Source organism: Saccopteryx bilineata, chromosome X (genome assembly GCF_036850765.1).
Source record: "Saccopteryx bilineata isolate mSacBil1 chromosome X, mSacBil1_pri_phased_curated, whole genome shotgun sequence".
NCBI classification, from domain to species: domain Eukaryota; kingdom Metazoa; phylum Chordata; class Mammalia; order Chiroptera; family Emballonuridae; genus Saccopteryx; species Saccopteryx bilineata.
In genome coordinates, this window is record NC_089502.1 from 76,849,756 (window position 1) to 76,873,631 (window position 23,876).

At 43.4% G+C, this 23,876-nt stretch overlaps 1 protein-coding gene across 8 annotated transcripts; it reads left to right on the plus strand.

Moving 5' to 3' along the window:
* The first annotated feature begins 27 nt into the window (after nucleotides 1-27).
* ITGB1BP2 (integrin subunit beta 1 binding protein 2) lies at nucleotides 28-23,630 on the plus strand. 8 transcript variants are annotated; one of them, XR_010727806.1, is made up of 13 exons: nucleotides 32-461; nucleotides 703-752; nucleotides 837-893; nucleotides 973-1,115; nucleotides 1,809-1,903; nucleotides 2,006-2,064; nucleotides 2,186-2,256; nucleotides 2,375-2,474; nucleotides 3,097-3,210; nucleotides 3,446-3,508; nucleotides 3,828-4,069; nucleotides 8,929-8,967; nucleotides 23,072-23,151. XR_010727806.1 is itself a non-coding variant. In XM_066249002.1 (12 exons), exons 1-12 carry the CDS (start codon nucleotides 398-400, stop codon nucleotides 23,198-23,200), a joined length of 984 nt encoding a protein of 327 aa, XP_066105099.1. In that variant the 5' UTR covers nucleotides 28-397; the 3' UTR covers nucleotides 23,201-23,245. The 8 variants fall into 8 exon arrangements, 7 of the variants coding, with proteins under 7 accessions (XP_066105099.1, XP_066105100.1, XP_066105101.1 ...); XM_066249002.1 differs by lacking the exon at nucleotides 3,828-4,069 and having other exon boundaries at nucleotides 28-461; nucleotides 23,072-23,245; XM_066249003.1 differs by lacking the exons at nucleotides 3,828-4,069; nucleotides 23,072-23,151 and adding an exon at nucleotides 23,524-23,630 and having other exon boundaries at nucleotides 29-461.
* The last annotated feature ends 246 nt before the right edge of the window (nucleotides 23,631-23,876 follow it).

The window sequence follows — 23,876 nt, forward strand, 5'->3', positions numbered from 1 at the left end:
GAGTAAAGGCTGGGGGGATTGGGGTACCATCATTGAGCTGGGAGGGGTCTCAAAATTGGATTTGTATCTGAGCAGCTGCTGGTATGTCAGAGGCTTGGAATTGTCATGGGAAGTCTAAAACGGTCTTGGTGGTGGTTAGCTGACCTCAGCCAAGTTCCCAGCCCTGTTCTGCCTAGTCCTTTCCTAGAGCCTCAGAGCTAAAGTGCTCTGAGCTGCTTCCTATTGGCTGGGAAGGCCCGTTGAGGTTCCCTTGCCCATGTTAGGAGGTGGACGCCTCCTGAACTAAAGATAGATGCAGCTGGCCCGTCCAGGCAGCTAAAAGCTTCCAGACTGAGAGGTGTTCCCCACTCGGCAGCCAGGCTCCTTGAAATACCCTTTCAGTAATTCTAACGCCTCCATGTCTCGACTCTGCTGTAACAAAGGCTGTGGGCAGCACTTTGACCCCAATACCAACCTGCCTGGTGAGTAATCCTGAGTTCACCAGGGGGCTCTGGGTGCTGGGGAGTGGTCCCCTGGGCAGCCTGTTAAAGGAGTAGAAAAAAGTTGTGTGCCTGCTCTAGTGTAACTGATAGGGTGCTCTTCAGTCTACTGAATTTTTTTTTTACATTACATGGAAAAGCCATAGCGTATAAACCTGGGGAAGAGGTAAGACATTTGGTATTGTTACCTTTCCTTTCTTGACCCTTCTACCGGTATCCACAGATTCCTGTTGCCACCACCCTGGGGTCCCAATCTTCCATGATATGCTTAAGGTGAGGTATAGGTAAGGGGGGGATAGAGCATTTCCCAAAGGAAACAGACCCAGAAACCTAAGCTGATCTGGGTCTCCTTATCAGGGTTGGTCCTGCTGCAGGAAGCGAACCGTTGATTTCTCTGAATTCTTAAACATAAAGGTAAATTCTTTAGTTCCTTCAAATTCTGCTCCTAATAGAAGGATTCTATGTCTAATCCTTCTCTCCTTATCTGTACCAGGGCTGTACTGTGGGACCGCACTGTGCTGAGAAGCTCCCTGAAGCCCCTCAACCTGAGGGCCCTGGCCCAAGCAGTGCACTTCAGAAGCAAAAATGGACTACAGTTCCAAAGTCAGCAGAGACTTTGCACCGGGAGAGGCCCAAGTAAAGAGGAGGTCCCAGGGTTTTTTGTTACATTCATGGAGCTTAGTAACGGGTTTGGGAGCTAGGGAGTCAAGATGTGAGGAGGGCCAGTTGTCAGGGCTTGGTGTATATTTTGAGCCATATAGGAACACTGTCTGGAAATAATGTCCCTTCTGTAAGGTGGTATGATGTGATAGGTAGGCATAGCTACTTTGATTTAACAGCAGATAGCTGTTAAATCATGAATAAATAACTGGTTATAATACAAGAGGGGATTATTAGGAAGGACTTGATTTTCTTTTTCTTTTTGGAAAAGAGCTTTAAAATGGTTTTACATCAAGAAAAGGATATGGTGGTACTGTCGGCAGCCAGGAGGCTGCAGAGGAGAGGAACTTAATTTTGTAGAAATAGTATGAACAACAGAAGAAAGTCCTATTAGGTTCACAATGAGTCAGAGGAAGAGGAAATGGTACGGTTCTACAAAGAAGTGTAAGAGAGCAGCTGGGTAGATGGGCAGCAGAGTCCTGGGGACTCCCAGGCTCGGGTTTGGAATGGACACAGAGAAGAACATGGGCAATAGGGCTGTTGGCCACCTCCTCCAGCGCTGACCCCACTCACCAGACCCAGACGCCATTAGCACTGGTGGGAATGTTGGAGCTGTGGATAAATCATGGTGAATGATTCAGAACTCAATCCCTCTGCCCTTACCCCCAGGTCAGAGTTATCTCCAAAGCTGCTTCCACTAAATATATCCAAAGCCCTGGAAATGGCATTGGAACAGAAGGAGTTAGACCAGGAACGTGGAGCAGGTAAGTGGGTCCTTAGTCGGACAGGCCTCACAGACAAATGCAGTGCAAAGGCAGTTGGGTGGAGGGAATGGATATGTTCCTGACTATGTTTCCCTTGCCCAGGACTTGACAGTAGTCTGATCCGGACTGGTTCCAGCTGCCAGAACCCAGGATGTGATGCTGTGAGTGAGAGTTAGTGGCCAGGGGCTACCATACCCAAGGGATGACTGGGTATAGATGTGAAGTTGGGTGGGGTATACTTCAGAGTGACCTGATTCTTTTCCTCTTCTTGATTTGTCTTAGGTTTACCAAGGCCCTGAGAGTGATGCTACTCCATGTACCTACCACCCAGGAGCACCTCGATTCCATGAGGGGTGAGGGAAGGTCCTGGCTGGGTTTGGGAGAGAGGTTTTGCTCAATGTTGATCATAAGGTGGGAGTGGGGGCTTGTGTAAGCGGAAAGAGATTCAAGTGAATTACTCTCCTACCTCAGGATGAAGTCTTGGAGCTGTTGTGGCATCCAGACCCTGGATTTTGGGGCATTCCTGGCACAGCCAGGATGCAGAGTTGGTAGACATGACTGGGGGAAGCAGGTGAGCCCCAACTCTCCTGAATTCTTGACTAGAACCCAATTCCAGAAATAATTTCTCCTCCCTGTACCTCATAGTCAGGCTCTCTAGCTTTTCCCTTCTGCATGGACCAAATAAGATTCTGCTCCTGCCTGACCAGGCGGTGGCGCAGTGGATAGAGCATCAGACTGGGATGCGGAAGGACCCAGGTTCGAGACCCCGAGGTTGCCAGCTTGAGCACGGGCTCATCTGGTTTGAGCAAAAAGCTCACCAGCTTGGACCCAAGGTTGCTGGCTTGAACAAGAGGTTACTCGATCTGCTGAAGGCCCATGGTCAAGGCACATATGAGAAAGCAATCTGAACAACTAAGGTGTCTCAATGAAAAACTGATGATTGATGCTTCTCATCTCTCTGTGTTCCTGTCTCTCTGTCTCTATCTATCCCTCTCTCTGACTCTCTCTGTCCCTGTAAAAAAAAAAAAAAAAAAAAAAAAAAAAAAGATTCTGCTCCTTATCCCTCCGCAGCCTAGAAGCTTTGCAATATAGGGTAGCGTTAACCTTTCTGAGATTGTCTCTTCACACAAATCCTGAGAACTCTTGAGGTGAGAGTTCATTTTTCCCACCCATGTTTCACATCTTCTCTTTAGCTACCAGCATCTTGCCGTCACGACTGGCACCAGACGGATTCCTTAGTCGTGGTGACTGTGTACGGCCAGATTCCTCTTCCTGCATTCAACTGGGTGAAGGCCAGTCAAACCGAGGTGAGGAATGTGTGATGCTGGCTGGGAGGCTGGCTGCTACTACAATCCGACAGGCAGGGTTGCTGTATACAGTTAGCATGGCGACTCCATAGTCCCCTGCAAAGGTAGAGCTATGGGGTCAGGGTTATCTGACTGACCTGGGGATGAATGGATCACACCTCTGGCCTGGCTGGCTCATAATGACTTGTTCTGACCTTCTGGAAGGGCTACTACCTCTGTCCTTCTTTTCTCTCAGCTCCATGTGCACGTTGTCTTTGATGGTAACCATGTGTTCCAAGCGCAGATGAAACTCTGCGGGGTAAGTGCAGAGGAGGTGCCCAGGAGGGAGGGCAGTGGGCTGAGCAGAAGTGCCAGGGCACAATGACTAGAGGGCTGTCGTTAGAAAAGGTGGACGTTTTCTCTTCGTTTGCTTTGATATTCTCTCCCTCTCCTTCCCTCTTTTTCTTCCTCTCCCCCCTTCCCTCTCTCCTTTCTTCTTTCTCTTTCCCTTACTGTGTTGTCTTATTCCTCCATCTTTTCCCCCACTGTACATTTTGATTTTTCTCCCCGTCCCCAACCTTTTTGATTTCCTCATTTTCTCTTTTTTCTGTGTTCCTCTATCTTTCCCTCTTCCTCAGGTCATAAGTGTGGAGCAGAGCTCTGTCTTCCTGATGCCATCTCGGGTTGAAATCTCCTTGGTGAAGGCTGACCCAGGGGCCTGGGCCCAGCTCGAGCACGCTGACGCACTCGCTGAGAAGCCACAGGCAGGGCTTGAGTTAGAGATGGGGGAGGAAGAATCTGAGGACTCAGATGATCTGAGCTGGACAGAGGAGGAGGATGAGGAAGAAGCGATGGGGGAACAGTGACACCAGACAGTCAGGTATCTAGACAGGACCTCAGTGACTCTCCTAGGATCTCAGAGACCAGGACATGGTTGGCCATGTGGTTTTGAGCAGCAGGAGGCTGAAGGAGGGGAGAACAAAAGTATCCAAACCATGCTGTTTTTTCCCTTAAATAAATCTGCTATTCTACAGTTTCCCATAGCGTCGTTCACTCACCTCACTGAGACTGTGTTCATTCCCCCCAACCTCTGTGTGTGTTCGACACACGTGTGAAAATAAGCACACGCACATTCAATCTGTTCTTCACAACCACCAGGTATTCACTGAGTCCTTACCGTGTGCCCAGTTATGTGTTAGGTGGTTTAGAGAGATTTGAGAAACAGAAGACTTACTCATTCCTCTGAGGAAAATACAGTATGGCTGATAAGTCATAGCTAATCTATGCGAAATAATAATAAACATCAGATAGTTAAACTGAGTACTAAACTGTACAGTATAGTTTTTAAGAGCTGTAGGAGTTGAGAGAATGGAGGGATTAATGTGGACTGTGTGCCTGACCAGTACTGGCACAGTGGATAGAGCATCAAACTGGACACTGAGGTCCCAAGGTCGCTGGCTTGAGTGTGGGCTCATTTTGCCAGATTGAGCGTGATATCATTGATATGATCCATGGTTGCTGGCTTAAGCTCCAGGTCGCTGGCTTGAGCAAGGGGTCACTGGCTCGGCTGGAGCCTCCCACCCCCGTCAAGTCATGTATAAAAAGCAATCAGTGAACAAACTAAGGTGCCACAACTATGAGTTGATGCTTCTTATCTCTCATCTCTCTCCCTTCCTGTCTCTCTCAAAAAATAAAAAATGTGGACTACAATGGAGAGGGAAGGCTCCATGGAAGGAATACTTTTTTTTATAGCTTTGGTGTGATACAATTGACATGCCATACAACACATACTTAAAGTGTAAACTCTTGTTTTTTTTAGTATATTTAGAATTGTACAATCGCAATCAATTTTAGAATGTTTTCATCACTCCAGAAGAAACCTCGTACCCTTTAGCGGTTACTCCCAATTTCCCTTCAAACATATAGCCCTTTGCAAACAACTCATCTACTTTCTGCCTCCATGGGTTTACTTATTGTGGATATTTCATATGAATGGAGTCATATAATATGTGGTCTCTTATTACAGGCTTCTTTCACTTAGCATAGTGTTTTCAAAGTTCATCGATATATCGTTACATCATTCCTTTTTTTTTTTTTTTTTTTTTTTTTTTTGGCAAGCAAGAGAGACAGGCAGGAAAGAGAGATGAGAAGCATCAATTCTCATTGCAGCTCCTCAGTTGTTCATTCTTAGCTTTCTCATATGTGGCTTCTTTCACTTAGCATAGTGTTTTCAAAGTTCATCCATGTTGTAATATATCATTACATCATTATTTTTTATTTTGGCAAGTAAGAGAGACAGACAGACAGGCAGGAAGAGAGAGAGAGAGAGAGAGAGAGAGAGAGATGAGAAGCATCAGTTCTTTGTTGCAGCTCCTTAGTTGTTCATTGATAGTTTTCTCATAGGTGCCCTGACCGGGGGGCTCCAGCCAAACCAGTGACCCTTGCTCAAGCCAGCAACCTTGGGCTCAAGCCAGCGACCATGGGATCGTGTTAACGATCCCACACTTGAGCTAGTGACCCTGTGCTCAAGCTGGATGAGCCTATGCTAAAGCCAATGACCTTGGGGTTTCGAACCCAGGGCCGCAGAGTCTCAGGTTGATGCTCTATCCACTGTGCCACCACCAGTCAGGCAGTAAGTAGTTTATTTCTATTTTTTTATGAACAAATAATATTCCACTGTATGATATACCACATTTTGTTTATCCATTCATCAGTTGAGAGATATTTGGATTTTTACTAATTTTTGGCTTTTATGAGTATTGCTGCTATGAACATTCATGTACAAGTTTTTATGTGGACTTGTGTTTTCATTTTTCTTGGATATATACTGAGGAGTGTAAACTCTGGATCAAGTGGTAACTTTAACTTTTTGAGCAACTGCCAGACTCTTTCCAAAGAGGCTACAAAATTTTACATTCCCACCAGCTCTGTAAAAGGGTTCCTGTTTCTCCACATCCTCAATATCACTTTTCTGCCTTATTTTATTCTAGCCATCCTTGTGGATGTGAAGTGGTGTCTCATTGTAGTGTTGATTTGCATTTTCCTGATGGCTAATGATGAGCATCTTTACATGTGCTTATTGGCGATTTATGTCTCTTATTTAGAAAATGTCCATTCCTATTCTTTGTTCATTTGCTAATTGGGTTGTCTTTTTTTTTTTTTTTTTTTTTTTGTATTTTTCTGAAGTTGGAAACGGGGAGGCAGTCAGACAGACTCCCACATGCGCCCGACCAGGATCCACCCGGCATGCCCACCAGGGGGCGATGCTCCGCCCATCTTGGGCACTGCTCTGTTGCGACCAGAGCCATTATAGTGCCTGAGGCAGAGGCCATAGAGCCATCCTCAGTGCCCGGGCCAACTTTGCTCCAATGGAGCCTTGGCTGCGGGAGAGGAAGAGAAAGACAGAGGAAGGAGAGGGGGAGGGGTGGAGAAGCAGATGGGCACTTCTCCTGTGTGCCCTGGCTGGGAATCGAACCCGGGACTCCTGCACACCAGGCTGACGCTTTACCACTGAGCCAACCGGCAGGGCTGGTTATTTTTTTTTTTATTGAGTTGTAAGAGTCTTTAAAAATATATTTCGGAGACAAGTTTCTTGTTAGATATATGACTTGCAAATATTTTCTCCCATTGTGTGCATTCTCTTTCCACTTCTCAGTGGTGTTCTTTGATAAACAAAAGTTTTTAATTTTTATGAAGTCTAGTTTATCTACTTTTCCTTTGGTTTCTTGTGCTTTTGATGCCATATCCAAGAAACCAGTGCCTAATCTAAGGTCATGAGATTTTCTCCTATGTTTTCTTGTAAGAGATTTATAGTTTCAGCCCTTACATTTAGGTCTTTGATCCATCTTGAGTTAATTTTATATGTTAATTTTTGTATGAGGTAAGGAGTCCAACTTTACATTTATGCATATGGATTGCATTCCGTTGTCCCAGCACCATCTTTTGAAGACTCTTCTATCCCATTTAATTGTTTTGGCACCTTAGTTGAAAATCAGTTGACCATAAATGTGAGGGTTCAGAAATACATTTTGAATGGAAATTTGAAGAATGAGAAATTTGGATGGGTGTGGAAGAGAGGGAGAACCAGGATGGGGCAAGAAGCTGTTTTATTTTACTTTTTGTGTTTTAGTTTTAATTCCAGGAGCAGTACATTGCCACTTTAAAAAGATAATCTCAAGTGCAGAAGTATATAGAATAAAAAGTAAATGATTCTCTTCAGGTGCTCCACAAGCTTAGGCCTTTGCTGTTTGAAATGACCGCTAACATATAAGAAGGCATATTTTTTTTTATTTGTTTATTTTTTTACAGAGACAGAGAGTGAGTCAGAGGGATAGACAGGGACAGACAGACAGGAACGGAGAGAGATGAGAAGCATCAATAATTAGTTTTTCGTTGCACATCGCGACACCTTGCTTTCTCATATGTGCCTTGACCGCGAGCCTTCAGCAGACCGAGTTACCCCTTGCTGGAGCCAGAGACCTTGGGTTCAAGCTGGTGGGCTTTTTGCTCTAACCAGATGAGCCCGCGCTCAAGCTGGTGACCTCGGGGTCTTGAACCTGGGTCTTCTGCATCCCAGTCCGACGCTCTATCCACTGCGCCACCACCTGGTCAGGCTAAGAAGGCATATTTAAGGGAGGTGACAAAAAAGTTAAAAGGAGTGTGGCCAGAGTTGGAGGAGCCTAATATTCTAAGTCAAGGATTTTGAACATGATTTAAAAGAGAGTTAAAAAGGCATTATAGGCTTTTTCTTTTTAAATGTAGATTCTGAATCAAAGGATAATCTCTTTTAAGTCTCCCCCGAGTCAAATTTACTCCCTCAACAGTGTGGCCAAGAATTTGAGAGATTCAAACTCCAAGAAACATCAAACTAGGAAGCTTACCAAACCTCAGATGACCTCAAGTTCTTTTTTCTTTTCTTTTCTTTTTTTTTTACAGAGACAGAGAGAGAGAGTCAGAGAGAGGGATAGACAGGGACAGACAGACAGAAACGGAGAGAGATGAGAAGCATCAATCATTAGTTTTTCGTTGCACATTGTGACACCTTAGTTGTTCATTGACTGCTTTCTCATATGTGCCTTGACTGTGGGCCTTCAGCAGACCGAGTAACCCCTTGCTCTAGCCAGCAACCTTGGGTCCAAGCTGGTAAGCTTTTGCTCAAACCAGATGAGCCCGTGCTCAAGCTGGTGACCTCAGGGTCTCGAACCTGGGTCCTCGGCATCCCAGTCCAACACTCTATCCACTGTGCCACCACCTGGTCAGGCTCAAGTTCTTTTAATAGCACCCTTCCCTCTCAGTTTAGATTCAAGAAACCAAAAGTCTCATTGGGAGCTAGGAGCACAATGGGGGTAAGGGAGTGGTGATGGGCAGCAAAAGTGAGGGGCCACAGCATACTGTGGCTGAGAATTGGGAGACTGAGGCAAGATTAGAGGATGTTAGGCAGTGAGTTCGGGGATACCTCACAGATTGAATAGTCAACAATTATCAATCAGCTCTCTGCTTTCATTCTATGGATTTGAAGTACAAATCAAATTTCCCCCTTGAATTAAACTCTTCAGATCCTTTCTAACCCTGGGAGCAGTTCATTTTTAATGTCATTTTTTTTCTGTGGGCAAGTTGACATCCATAGGGGCTTTGGTGGACATTTAAAAATATGTAGAAATGAAAATGCATATGCAAAAGTGCATAAAGTGCAGTAATCTTAAATGTACAACTTTTTTTCTGTCTTCTTATCAAAATCAGGAGACCAGCAACTACCCAGAAATCCTGGACAGGATGGAGGTGAGGAAACAGAAAATTCAAGTAACCCTTGTTGTATATAAACTTGATCTATCAAATTTCCAATTTATAGCATTAACAAAGTAATGTACGAGTTCATTTTGCATAGCCTAAAATGTCAGAAATTTTCAAGCAGGTGTATAACAATACAACAACAGTAACATAGCTGCCATTTCTGGTACAAACTAACCTGCCAGGCACTACTGTAAGTGCTTTGCATGCATTATCTAATCTAACCCCCACTCCGCACCACGAAATGTATATATTTATTCACATTAGCACAAACCCTCTCCTTATCTCCTTTTACACTTCTCATTTCTTTCTACTGTACTTTGTGTCCTACCCCCTCACACCTTTCCAGAACCTTACACATTAATTATTATTTCTCTTTTCTGTCTATTCAACCGTTCCCTCTTGTTGGATATTTTCATTGGTATTTAAGTATGCTCAAGTCTCTCTGATCTTAACAAAAACAATTTCCCTTGAGTTTACATCCCTCTTTAGCTACTACCAAACTCTCTTCTCTCCTTTATACTAAACTTCTTGAAATAACGACTTTTCCCATTTCTTTCTTCCTAATTCCTTCACAATACATTTCATTCTATCTTCTAACCTTTTCAATCTGTGGTGATAATGTCACCACTGGCCACCAAGTCACTAAATCCAATAGATACTTTTAGTCCTCATCCTGCTTGATCTCTCAAGCAAAATTTGATATCCGTGATGGTTTCTTTCTTTTTTTTTAATTTTTAAAAAGATTTTATTTATTGGTTTTAGAGAGAGGAGAGAGAGAGGGAGAGAAGAGGGGGTGTGGAGCTGGAAGCATCAACTCCCATATGTGCTTTGACCAGGCAAGCCCAGGGTTTCGAACCAGTGACCTCAGTGTTCCCGGTTGATGTTTTATCCACTGCGCCACCACAGGTCAGGCCCATGATGGTTTCTTCCTCGAAACACATTGACTTCCAGGACCCATTGCTCCTCTTGGCTCTCCTCCTACATCTCTGGCCATTCCTTTCAGTCTCCTTTCCAAGCCCCTTTTTTTTCTGCCTGGCCATTCAATGATGGAGTTCTTGAGGACTCGGTCCTAGGCTTCTGTCCTGTATGTGACTCTTCTAGACACTCATTTTGACCATGATTTCAAATATCACCCACATGTGGGTGACTCACACATTTTTATCTCTGACACATACATGTCTCTCCTTTGAGGTCCAGATCAGTATACAATAGCTAACACATATTTGGAACAGTCTCTGGCCTATAGGAAGTACTAGATAAATGTTTGCTATTATTAGTACTACTACTCTTCTATCTCTTCATCGAAAGCTTTCCCCTCAAAAAGTTGGAGTGTTTTTTTCTTAGGAGGGACACATCTCAAATATCAAATTTCATTAAGCTTTAGGAAGAAAATAGCATATTCTTGAGAGTCGGTTTTGCTGTTCCATATAGTGATAACATATTTGCCATAACATTGCATCAGCTTCAAGATTAATGGATATTGTATTCACCTGCTGAGGAAATAAGTTCTCATGAGTAGAATAACACTGGGCGAAGCACTTCTGTCCACATTATTGCACTTACCATATTTTTCACTCCATAAGACGTACCTGACAATAAGACACACCTAGGGTTTTAAAAAGGAAAATAAGAAAAAATATTCTAAACCAAATGTTGTATTAAAATATTTAATAAAATACCGTATTTTTCTCTTCATAAGACACTCGGGCATTTTCCCCTCCACTTTTTTTGGGAAAAAAAGTGGGTCTTATGGAGCAAAAAATGCAGTAATCCTCACACCTACTCTGTGAGGTAGGTATTCTCCCAAATTTTTATAGATGAGGAAACCAAGGCTCAAAAAAGGAAGTAGCTGGCCTGACCTGTAGTGGCGCAATAGATAAAGCATTGACCTGGAAACTGAGATTGCAGGTTCAAAACCCTGGGCTTGCCTGGTCAAGGCACATATGAGAGTTGATACTTCCCGCTCCTCCCCCTTCTCTCTCTCTCTCTAAAAGTTAATAAAATCCAAAAAAAAGAAAAAAAGGAAGTGGCTTGCTTGAGGTTACAAAGCTACGGGTCAAAACCTCAGTCATTGCTAAGAGCCTTCCTAGAGCCACTTGAGAACATCCCAAACCTAGGGACCCACTGGGACCTTAGAAGAGGAAGTTGACACCACGCCCCTCTAGTCCAGCAGTGTCCCTTCGACAAGCCTGACTGGAAACCAGTGGGCCCTTGATGGATCAATGGTATCTCACACTGATGGAATGCTTTTCCAGACAGTGTTGATGTCTCTGATTGCTTCATCTCGAACTTCAGTGGGACTCCTAGGTACCTTACTTCTCATCTCATCCAGATCAGTAATCATCTCCCAGGCACAACAGGTTCAGTGTGACTGTCTCTGGGACTCCGGCCTCCACCGTCCTCTTCCCTTCTGCTCCCAAAGTCCCAACACTGCTGCCAGGAGAACCAAGCAGACCAGTATGAATTCATGCTGTTCAATTTTAACTTGGCCCTTGCAGCTGCTCAGCAACCCTTTTATTTGTCTCATACATTCCCTGGCTTGCTCCCCACAGAGGCTGTTCCAGACCTTCCTCTTCTCAAATTCCAGCTCCTCCTGTTTCACTCCTTCAAAATAACACTCACACTTTCATCAGATGCTCAACAATCCAATAATATTATTGTAAAACTTTTTTATGGAGAATTTAAAACACGTCCTAAAGTTGATAACAATAGAATGAATCCCCAGTTACCACTTAACTTTAGCTAGTATCAACTCTTGGGCTCTCTTGTTTTATCTATTTCCTCCTTCCCATATTACTTTGGAGCAAATCCCAGACATGATATCATTACATACCTAAATATTTCAGTATGTCTTTTTAAAAGGTAAGGATCCATTTAAAAAAGTCATAATTGTGGGGGGGAAATAAATAAAAAAAATAAAGTCATAATTGTGATACCATTAGCACACATAAAATAAACAAGCAAAAATCTCTTAATGTCATCAAATATCAAGTCAATATTTAAGTTTCCAGTAGTTTTCATACATGTCCAAAGAAATTTTTACAGCATTTTTGTTTAAATCAGTATTTAAGTAAAGTTCATGCGTTGTGATTAGTGAATACCTACTATAAGTCACTTTTATTTTTATTGTTTTTTTTCCTTTAGAGGTAGAGACAGGGAGGGACAAACATCGATTTGCTGTTCCACTTATTCACACATTTATTGGTTGCCTCCCAAATGTGCTCTGCAGGGATCAAACCCACAACCTTGGTGCATCAGGAAGATGCTATCACCAAGTGAGCGACATGGCCAGGGCTCTGTTGTATGTCACTTCTAAACTACAGCTGTCCCTTTATTTCTTCTCTTCCTTACAATTTTTGTTGAGGAAATTGGTTCGTATTTTAGTAGTTTCACACAGTCTGGGCTTTGCTGGTTATATTTCTGTTGTATAGTTTGCCTGTTTCCTTGACCTCTGTTGTATATATTAGTAAAATCAGTAACATCTATACAATGCATCCTCTATATTTATTGTCCTATTTTCAGTGGTGTGAGGAAATTGTCCATGTGACCAAAGAAATGGAAAGTTTCTGGCTTGGAGAGTGACTCAGGAAGGAGCTAGAACTTCTTTATCGGGACTGAAACAGATGGTTGGAGTCAAAGCTCAATAAATAGTAACAGAAGTCTAGGCAAGATAGGACGGGTGAGGGGTCATGTCGTGTCGGATTTCCACTCTGCTGGTATGTAGAGCAGGACAAGCAGGGAAGGAGTGATCAGGCTGAAGTCAGAACTGGAAGAGGAGAGGTAGCACTTGAGGCAGCACCTGGGATTATTTCTCAGGGGATTAGTCTATTTGCTATACCCTGTTTTCAAAATATATCTTATTCATTCCCACCTCCGTGCTGTTGCCCAGGGTTTCCTCTGCTTGATACCACCTCCCTTCTCTCCAAACCCTACTTATCTATAAAGACCAGTGCAAGTTCCCTCTTTCTTTTGTAGAGTCATATACTCTCTCTGAAAGGATAAGAGACCATTGATTCTTTCTAAGGAATGGAACTGGATGGCCAGAGGACAGGGCTGGAAGGGAGAAAGACATCACTGATCTGTTGCAGTTGAGACAGTTCATCTGATAAAAGTACCTAAAAGAAGTCTGTGAAAGCACCATATGGAGATTGGAATTTGAAGTTTGAGGAGAAAGAAGAAGGTCTGGAACAGCCTCTGTGGGGAGCAAGCCAGGGAATGTATGAGACAAATAAAAGGGTTGCTGAGCAGCTGCAAGGGCCAAGTTAAAATTGAACAGCATGAATTCATACTGGTCTGCTTGGTTCTCCTGGCAGCAGTGTTGGGACTTTGGGAGCAGAAGGGAAGAGGATGGTGGAGGCCGGGGTCCCAGAACACACTGAACCTGTTGTGCCTGGGAGATGATTACTGATCTGGATGAGATGAGAAGTAAGGTACCTAGGAGTCCCACTGAAGTTCGAGATGAAGCAATCAGAGACATCAACACTGTCTGGAAAAGCATTCCATCAGTGTGAGATACCATTGATCCATCAAGGGCCCACTGGTTTCCAGTCAGGCTTGTCGAAGGGACACTGCTGGACTAGAGGGGCGTGGTGTCAACTTCCTCTTCTAAGGTCCCAGTGGGTCCCTAGGTTTGGGATGTTCTCAAGTGGCTCTAGGACGGCTCTTAGCAATGACTGAGGTTTTAAGCAGGTAGATTTCATCACTGAAACTGGAGCTTCTGAAAGAGATACATTTGAAAAATTAAAGAAACTATTTTGTATTGAGCCTTTACTATGATCCAAGCACTATAATAAAGATATATTGTTTTTCTCTGTTCTCTCATATATATGTATCTGAAATGAGAATCTATATTATCATTTAATTCCCACAGCAGTGTATTAAAGGCATTATTGCCTTACCAGGTAGTGGCACAGTGGATAGAGTATCAGCCTGGGACACAGAGGACCCAGGTTTGAAACCCCAAGGTCTCCCAGTTGAGCACCAGCGTGGGCTCATCAGCTTGACCCCATGGTCGCTGGCTTGAGCCCAAGGTTGCTGGCTTGAGCAAGGGGTCACTCAGTCTGCTGTAGCCCCCAGTCAAGGCACATATGAAAAAGCAATTAATGAACAACTACGGTGCCGCAATGGAGAATTGATGCTTCTCATCTCTCTCCCTTCCTGTTGGTCCTTATCTGTCCTCTCTCACTTTCTCTCTCTAAAAAATAAATAAATAAAGCATTCTCATCTTTTTAATAGATGAGGAAACTGAAGCTCAGGGAGGTTACATAATTTTCCCTGGGTCACCAGGTTTCTCGTGTCAGAGCTGGAACTCAAAATTCAGGTCTGACCACAAAGCAAAAATTCAGGTCTGTGTTCTTTGGTGTCAAGCAGCATTTTAAGCAAACACTTCCCTTTAATAAATGAATCTTATTTTGCCAGTGACATCTGTTATAAAATTATAGGTGCATTTCCAGCAAAAATAATTATACAGAGAATTTTAAGCTTTTGGTGAGTCAGGAGTTAACTGAGGAGGTTGGAAAAGCCGTTTGGAGGCAGTGAAACTAGTTGGCTAACTGCAGTGGTCCAGGGAGAAAGAGGAAACCCCAGACCAAGTTGGTATGGTAGTAAGAGTGGAGAAGAGAGTGAAGAATTTAAGAGCTATGTCTTAGTCCAGGCTGTTATAACAAAGCACCATATCCTGGGTGGTTTATAAACACAAAAATATATTTCTTACAGTTCTGGAGGCTAAAAGTCCAGAGTCAGGGCACCAGCATGGTTAAGTTCTGGTGAAGGCCCTCTGCCAGTGCAGAGCAGAGAGAGCAAGCTGTGTCATGAGTCTTATGAGGGCACTAATCCCATTCGTGACCTCATCTAGTCCTCTTCACCTACCAAAGGCCCGCCATCTTCTAGTACCATCCCAGTGAGGGATAGGATTTCAACATCAGAATTTTAGGGGGACACGTTCAGTCTGTAACAAGATAGTTCCACAGGTAGGAGTGAAAGTTATGTGGCCACAATGGTCTTCTGTGCTCTTTGAACTTAATGCAGTCCACTCCTTTCTCAGTGCTCTCTACTATCTGATCCCCCTGTGTGGGGTTAAGTCTTCCTACAGGTTTTTGAATACCTGGGCCCTTGTCATTCATGTCTCGGCTCAAATATCACCTCTAATGATAGGAAACCAATTCATTATCTTGAAAATTCATCAGTAAAGGAAGAGAATCAAGCATTTATCCTGCCTTTCCTAGATGAACCAGGTAACAAAAGAGTAGGATGAAAGGACATGTCTTTTTACAAAAACAATTTCAATGAATAAGAAATAATAGTGGCCCTGGCTGGTGGCTCAGTGAATAGAGCGTTGGTACAGCATATGGACATCCCAGGTTTGATTCCTGGTTAGGACACGCAGGAGAAGCAACCATCTGCTTCTCAACCCCTCCCTCTCCCCCTTCTCTCCCTCTTCCCCGCCCATAGCCAGTGGCTCGATTTGTTCAAGTGTGGCCCCAGGCACTGAGGATAGTTCGTTAGTCTGAGCATATCAGCCTCAGGTGCTAAAAATAGTTCAGTACTCAAGCATCAGCCCCAGATGGTGTTGCCAGGTGGATCCTGGTCAAAGTGCATGTGGGAGTCTGCCTCGCTATCTCCCCTCCTCTCACTGAAAAAAATAATAATAGTAAAATTAGAATATCATTATTCTGCAACCCTTAATAAATAGATATCAATAGTAAGCATCAACAGCTTTTAAAATTACAAAAAAAGAGACATCAAATGTTACATCTATCCTATAGACCTATCAAAGGGATGGAACTGAGTTTGATCTAGTCTTTTGATCTAGTTGCTATTTTGCAGGAAATACAGAGGACTGCATAATGCCTGTGCAATTAGGAAATCCCACAGTGACAAAACTAAGTTCTTCCCCAAACAAGTCACCTCTCAGAAAGGTCTTTCTTGGCCATGCTTTTTAAACTAACACCAACTATTCAAGTTACTATCATATTTACCCTGTCTGATTTTCGCCACAGCCCATATAAACTAAGGTTTCCCCACATAGAAGCAATATAGCATTAACCGTTTAAGAGGACAAACTATAACATCAGGCTGCCCAGGTTCAAATATTTTAAAATTTTTATTAATTTTAGCGAGAGAGGAAGGAAAGGAGAGAGAGAGAGGGAGAGGAACACTGAGCTGCTCCTGCATGTGCTTTTACCAGACATCAAATCGGCAACCTCTGTGCTTCTGGATGACGATTTAACCAACCGAGCCATCTGGCCAGGGTTGAGGTTCAAATCTGGACTCTTCCACTTACTACCTGTCTGACCTTAAGCTACTTAAAAGCTATGTGCCTCAGTTTCCCAAATTATAAAATAGAGTTAATAATAGTACGTATATCACAGGGTCATTAGGAGTATTAAATGAATGTAACTGAAGGGCTTAGTACAGTGCCTGGTACAGGATAAGCCTTATAAAAGTGTATTGCATATGCAATGTCTTTCTGTATGATTCCAGTCCCTAAAACTGTCTAGCACATACATAATATGTGCTCAATAAATATTTGTTAAGTGAAGGGTCTGAATTAGGGTGGCAAAGAATACACAGGAAAGAGACATGTAAGATATTTAAAAGTAAGAAAAAAATGCCTTGGACATGATGATTTTTTTCTGATAAGGGAGGGAAGGATATAAAATGACTAAGGCTTCAAGCTTAAGTAATGGGGAGAAGGCTAGTGCTTTTGACAGAAATAGGAAAACGAGGAACTAGAACTATTACGGAGAGAGGGGAAGAGAGAGAGGAGGAGAGTGAGGGGAAGAGAAACAGATGGCCGCTTCTCATGTGTGCCCTGACCACAGATCAAAACCGAGATGTTGCACACTGGGATTATGCTCTATCCACTGAGCCAACTGGCCAGGGCCAAGAAATATATATATTTTAAAAAGACAATTACAGTACTAAACCAGACACCTTCAACCAAATCACAACCTCTTCTTAGATGTGCTAATATTTCTTGTGGATATATTCATAAAAGTGGGGTGCATATTCTTCCATATCTAAAATTTTAATAGCCCTGGCCAGATAGCTTGTTTGGTTGGAGCATCGTCCCAGAGCACAGAGGTTGCCGGTTCGATCAGTCAGGGCGCATACAGGAAGAGATGCTCCTGTCTCCTGCTCTCTCCCTTTCTCTCTAAAATCAATAAAATAAACATTTAAAAATGTTAATAGGTGCTGCTGAGTTATTCTACATAAAGGCTGTTCCAATTTACATGATCACCTACCAGTGTATGAGCCTCTGTTTCCCCATGACTTTCATCAATACTTTATCAATTAGCCTGACCTGTGGTGGCGCAGTGGATAAAAGCATCGACCTGGAATGCTGAGGTCGCTGGTTCAAAAACCCTGGGCTTGCCTGGTCAAGGCACATATGGGAGTTGATGCTTCCTGCTCCTCCCCCTGTTCTCTCTCTCTCTCTCTCTTTCTCTCCCCTCTCTCTCTCTAATAAAAATGAATAAATAAAATCTAAAAAAAAGAACTTTATCAATTAAAAAAATTACCAACCAGATGTGCAAATAATAGTACCTAATTTGTATTTTGCGTTTCCTCTGATTATAGGAGAGGGTGAGGATTTTTTTTAACTTTTTTTTTTTTTTAGAGAGAGAGAGAGAGATAGACAGGGACAGACAGACAGGGAGAGAGATGAGAAGTATCAACTCTTTGTTGCAACACCTTAGTTCATTGATTGCTTTCTTATATGTGCCTTGACCTGGGGCTCCAGCCAAGCCAGTGACCTCTTGCTCAAGCCAGGGGTTTTGAACCTGGGTCCTAAGCGTCCCAGACCTGCACTCTATCCACTCCGCCACTGCCTGGTCAGGCTGGGGAAGGTTTTATTTATTGATTTTAGAGAGAGAGGAGACACAGACGAAGGTGAGGGTAGGAGCAGGGAGCACCAGGTTATAGTAGTTGCTTCTTTTATTTTATTTTATTTTTTTTTAATTTTTTTTTAGATTTTATTTATTCATTATAGAGAGGAGAGAGAGAGAGAGAGAAGGGGGGAGGAGCAGGAAGCATCAACTCCCATATGCGCCTTGACCAGGCAATCCCAGGGTTTTGAACCGGCAACCTCAGTGTTTCCAGGTTAACGCTTTATCCACTGCGCCACCACAGGTCAGGCCTAGTAGTTGCTTCTTGTATGTGCCCTGACCAGGCAAGCCTGGGGTTTCAAACCAGAGACCTCAGCATTCCAGATAGATGCTTTACCCACTGTGCCACCACAGCTCAGGCTGTTTTAGGTTTGTTTTTTCTTTTTTTGTGTGTTTTTTTAAGTTTTTTAAAGCAGGATCCAGCCCTGGCCGTTTGGCTCAGTGGTAGAGTGTCGGCCTGGCGTGCAGGAGTCCCGGGTTCAATTCCCAGCCAGGGCACACAGGAGAAGCGCCCATCTGCTTCTCCACCCCTCCCCCTCTCCTTCCTCTCTGTCTTTCTCGTCCTCTCCTGCAGCCAAGGCTCCACTGTAGCAAAGTTGGCCTGGGCACTGAGGATGGCTCTGTGGCCTCTGCCCCAGGCCTAGAATGGCTCTGGTTGCAACAGAGCGACGCCCCAGATGGGCAGAGCATCGCTCCTTGGTGGGCGTGCCGGGTGGATTCTGGTCGGGCGCATGCGGGAATCTGTCTGACTGCCTCCCCGTTTCCAACTTCAGAAAAATACAAAAAAAAAAAAAAGCAGGATCCAAATAAGGACTATACACTGCAATTGCTTGATTTTTTTTTCTTATATATATAGAGAGAGAAATGGAGGGACAGAGAGATAGGGAGAGAGATGAAAAGCATGTATTCATAGTTGCGGCACCTTAGTTGTTCGATTGCTTTCTCATATGTGCCTTGACTGGGGGTGAGGGAGCCATAGCCAAGCCAGTGACCCCTTGCTCAAGCCAGCAACCCTGGGCTTCAAGCCAGTGACCATGGGGTCATGTCTATAATCCCATGCTCAAACCAGCGACTCACGCTCAAGCCAGATGAGCCTGCACTCAAGCTGGTGACCTTGGGGTTTTGAACCTGGGTTCTCAGCATCCCAGACTGATGCTCTATCTATTGTACCATCACCTGGTCAGGCTGGTATGTTTCTTAAATCTCTTAATCTGCCTGACCTGTGGTGGTGCAGTGGATAAAGCATGGACCTGGAACACTTGATGTGACCTACACAGTGTTTACACCTATGTGACCTCCCCCCAGGTCAAAATACAGAACATTTCTAGAACCACAAAAAGCTGATTCATCATGACCCTGTCAGTCATTACCCACTCCTAAGATTAACCACCTTGTGGCTTCTATCATCATAGATTAGTTTTGCCTGTATCTGAATTTCATGTAAATGGAATCATGCAGAGTATGTACTCTTGCGTCTGGCCTGTTTCATTAACAATGTCTGGGCGCTTCATCTATGGTGTTGCATTTATCCATGGTTGTTTGTTTTTTATTGCTGTGTAGAATTAAAATTAACTTCTGTTTTATGTATATATAATAATTTAGTTAACCCTCTATTGATGGATGTCTAAATTGTTTTCAGCTTTTTGTTACTACAAACTACTGTAGTGCATATGTTTATGTATGCTTCTTTGCCAATAAGTGTACGTATATCAGTAGGATAAAATCCTAGATGTGTAAGTGCTAGGTAAAAGATTAGATGCATTATTAGTTTAAATAGATATTGCCAAATTGCCTCCCAAAAAGGGTGTATAAATTTATATACCCACCATCAATATATATGAGGACTTATTCCCAACATCCCTGTTGACCATTAACAAATATTTTTTTTTATTATTCATTTTAGAGAGGAGACAGAGAGGGACAGAGAGAGACAGAGAGAGAGGAGCTGGAAGCATGAACTCCCATATGTGCCCCGACCAGGCAAGCCCAGGGCTTCAAACCAGTGACCTCAGCATTTCCAGGTCGATGCTTTATCCACTGTGCTACCACAGGTCAGGCTAACAAATATTTTTATCTCTGACAATCTGACAGGTAAAATATAGAAACCTGTAATTAATAAGTGTTCTTATTTTATTTTCTATTTATTTTTTAAAATATTTTTATTTATTATTCTAGAGAGAAGAGAGAGAAAGAGAAAGGCGGGGGAGGCAGGAAATATCCACTTGTAGTTGCTGCTGATATGTATCTTGACCAGGCAAGCCCAGGTTTTCAAACCAGCGACCTCAGCATCCCAGGTCAACAGCTCTATCAACTGTGCTACAGGTCAGGGTTATTTTTAACTAAAAATATATGCACATGGTAAAAAAAAAGTCAAGCAATATGAAAAGCTAAAGAATGAAAGTTATAGCCTGACCAGGCAGTGGTGCAGTGTATAGAGCGTCAGACTGGGATGCGGAGGACCCAGGTTCAAGACCCTGAGGTCAACAGCTTGAACGTGGGCTCATCTGGTTTGAGCAAGGCTCACCAGCTTGAGCCAAGGTCACTGGCCCAAGCAAGGGGTCACTCGGTCTGTTGTAGCTCCACGGTCAAGGCACATATGAGAAATCAATCAATGAACAACTAAGGAACCACAACGAAGAATTGATGTTTCCCATCTTCCTCCCTTCCTGTCTGTCTGTCCCTATCTGTCCCCCTCTCTCTGTCTGTCTCTGCCACACACACACACACACACATACACACAAGAATGAAAGTTATATACTACCCCTATTCCTATTCTCAGGTTCCCTTGGCTCCCTTTCCAGAGACTATCACTAATTTGTCAGCCTTTTGTGAATACTCTAGCTATATTCTATACCAGGGGTCCCCAAACTACTGCCCGCGGGCCACATGCGGCCCCCTGAGGCCATTTATCCGGCCCCCGCTGCACTTCTGGAAGGGTACCTCTTTCATTGGTGGTCAATGAGAGGAGCATAGTTCCCACTGAAATATTGGTCAGTTTGTTGATTTAAATTTACTTGTTCTTTATTTTAAATATTGTATTTGTTCCCGTTTTGTTTTTTTACTTTAAAATAAGATATGTGCAGTGTGCATAGGAATTTGTTCATAGTTTTTTTTATAGTCCGGCCCTCCAACGGTCTGAGGGACAGTGAACTGGCCCCCTGTGTAAAAAGTTTGGGGACCCCTGTTCTATACAAATCATGCACGTGCAAGTATAAATAGGTATATGTATGTGTGTGCATGTGTTTGGATATCTCTGTTTATCTGGTCTGGTTTATTGATAAAAACAGATTTCCCTTTTTTATTTAAAAATATAACTCTACCTGCCCTGGCTGGATAGTTCAGTTGGTTAGAGTCATCCCAACTTGCAGAGCTTGTGGGTTCAATCCCTGGTCAGGGCACACAGAAATCGACCAATAATGGCATGAGTAAGTGGAACGGCAAATCAGTGTTTCTCTCTCTTTCTCCTATTCTCCCTCTCTAAAAAGCAATTAAATTGTTTTATATAAAATTTAAAAATATGGCCCTGGCTGGTTGGTTCAGTGGCAGAGCGTCGGCCTGGCGTGTGGTAGATTTGGGTTTGATTCCCGGTCAGGGCACACAGGAGAAGTGACCATCTGCTTCTGTCCCCCTCCTAGTTCTCTCTCTCTCTTCCCCTCCTGCAGCCATGGCTCGAATGGTTCGAGCAAAGTTGGCCCTGGGCACTAAGGATGACTCCATGGCCTCACCTCAGGTGCTAGAATAGCTTGGTTGCCAAGCAATGGAGCAACGGCCCAGACAGGCAGAGCATCGCCTGGTAGGGGGCTTGCTGGGATGATCCTGGATCCTGGTTGGCTGGAGTGCACGCTGTCATCTGCCTCTGCTTCCCACTTCTCACTTAAAAAAAAAAAAAAAAAAAAAATATATATATATATATATATATCCATTTCTTCTTACCTTTTTTTCATCACAAATGGTAGCATATTATTCACTTTTTTTCTCAATATATCTTTGAGATTGTGTCATATCAATACATTTGTAGCTGCCGTAGTCTTTTTTATGGCTACATCACAATTTATTTAACCAGATCCATGCTTTCAGGTTTTTTCAATATCCTGTTTTTATAATAACAGGACATGTTTTTTTTTGTTTGTTTTTTTTTTTTAAATTATTTGTATTTATTTACTCATTTTAGAGAAGAGAGCAGAGAGAGTGAGTGAGAGAGAGAGAGAGAGAGAAGGGGGAGGAGCTGGAAGCATCAACTCCCATATGTGCCTTGACCAGGCAAGCCCAGGGTTTCGAACCGGCGACCTCAGCATTTCCAGGTCGACGCTTTATCCACTGTGCCACCACAGGTCAGGCACAGGACATGTTTGAACATACTTACTTGTATACATATGCCAGTATATTTGGAGGATAGATTCCTAGAAGTATAGTTCCCAAATCAAAGTATATTGTGGCTGATGTGATTCCCTGCCCAACATCTATTTTGTGTCATCCCTTCAGTCATAAAGTTTGAAGGCCTAGAATTGATCTCTCCCCCAGCTTTTGGCAGGTGGTACCACCGTGCTTGTATCCCAATCAGGGTAAGTCCATGCCCTCGTGCCTCAGTGATTGGTTTAGGCAACCCAGGCTTTAACCAATCAACATATACCATTGTCCTGTCAAGGAGATTGTTCAGGAATTAGTCACTGACCCAATTCAAATTAAAAAAGTGTTAGAGGGCCCTGGCCGGTTGGCTCAGTGGTAGGGCGTCAGCCTGGCGTGCAGAAGTCCCGGGTTCGATTCCCAGCCAGGGCACACAGGAGAAGTGCCCATCTGCTTCTCCACCCCTCCCCCTCTCTTTCCTCTCTGTCTCTCTCTTCCCCTCCCGCAGCCGAGGCTCCATTGGAGCAAAGATGGCCCAGGTGCTGGGGATGGCTCCTTGGCCTCTGCCCCAGGCGCTAGAGTGGCTCTGGTTGTGGCAGAGCGATGCCCCAGAGGGGCAGAGCATCGCCCCCTGGTGGGCAGAGTGTGGCCCCCTGGTGGGCGTGCCGGGTGGATCGCGGTCGGGAGCATGCGGGAGTCTGTCTGACTGTCTCTCCCCGTTTCTAGCTTCAGAAAAATACAAAAAAAAGAAAAAGTGTTAGAGGATTTTTGTTGAAGTATTTGGGGGAAGAAGTTTTTTGGTTTTTCTTCTTTGCTCTTCTGAGATAACAGAAGCCAGCTTTGTTTCTTCTTTTGGACAGTGTGGTTTGGCTGATGTGAAGCATTCAAATGGTAGCCCTTTTGCTACCAAGAAGGGAGTCAAATTTACCTTGAAGCTCATACTGTGGAAGGCTAAACTGACAGATGGGAGGAAATTACATCTTTGGTGATATTGTTGATCTGTGGAATCAAACCAATTGCAAAGCCTGCTTATCCCCTGGAATTTGCGTTGTATGAACCAATAAATCCTCTTTATTGTTTAAGCCTATTGGAGTTGGGTTTTCTGTTAGTTACCAATAGAAAAGGCATATTTACTTTTAAAATTTTTGACAAGCTGTCTTCCAAAAGTTATAATTTACAACCCACAACAGAATACGAGAGTGTCTGTTTCTCCACACACTTGCAAAAACAATACATGATCAGATTTTGATATTGTTATTTTTATAGGAAAACAGTGGTATCATATTCTTTAAATTATTTTTATTCATTTTAGGGAAGAGAGAGAAAGAGTGGAGGAGCAAGAAGCATCAACTCCCATATGTGCCTTGACCGGGCAAGTCCAGGGTTTTGAACCGGCAACCTCAGCATTCCAGGTTGATGCTTGATCCACTGAGCCACCACAGGTCAGACTGGTATCATATTTTTAACGATCTTATTTATCATAAGGTTAAGTTTCTAATATGCAGTATTCTTAAGTCAACATATATGTCGTGTGTGTGTGTGTGTGTAGACTGCTTGTGTCCTTTGCCTTGTTTTCTATTTCTATTTATCTTTTTATTGCTTTGTAAAAGCTTTTTGTATACTTTATCATATGGGTTGAAATATATATTCTAAGTTTCTCCTTTA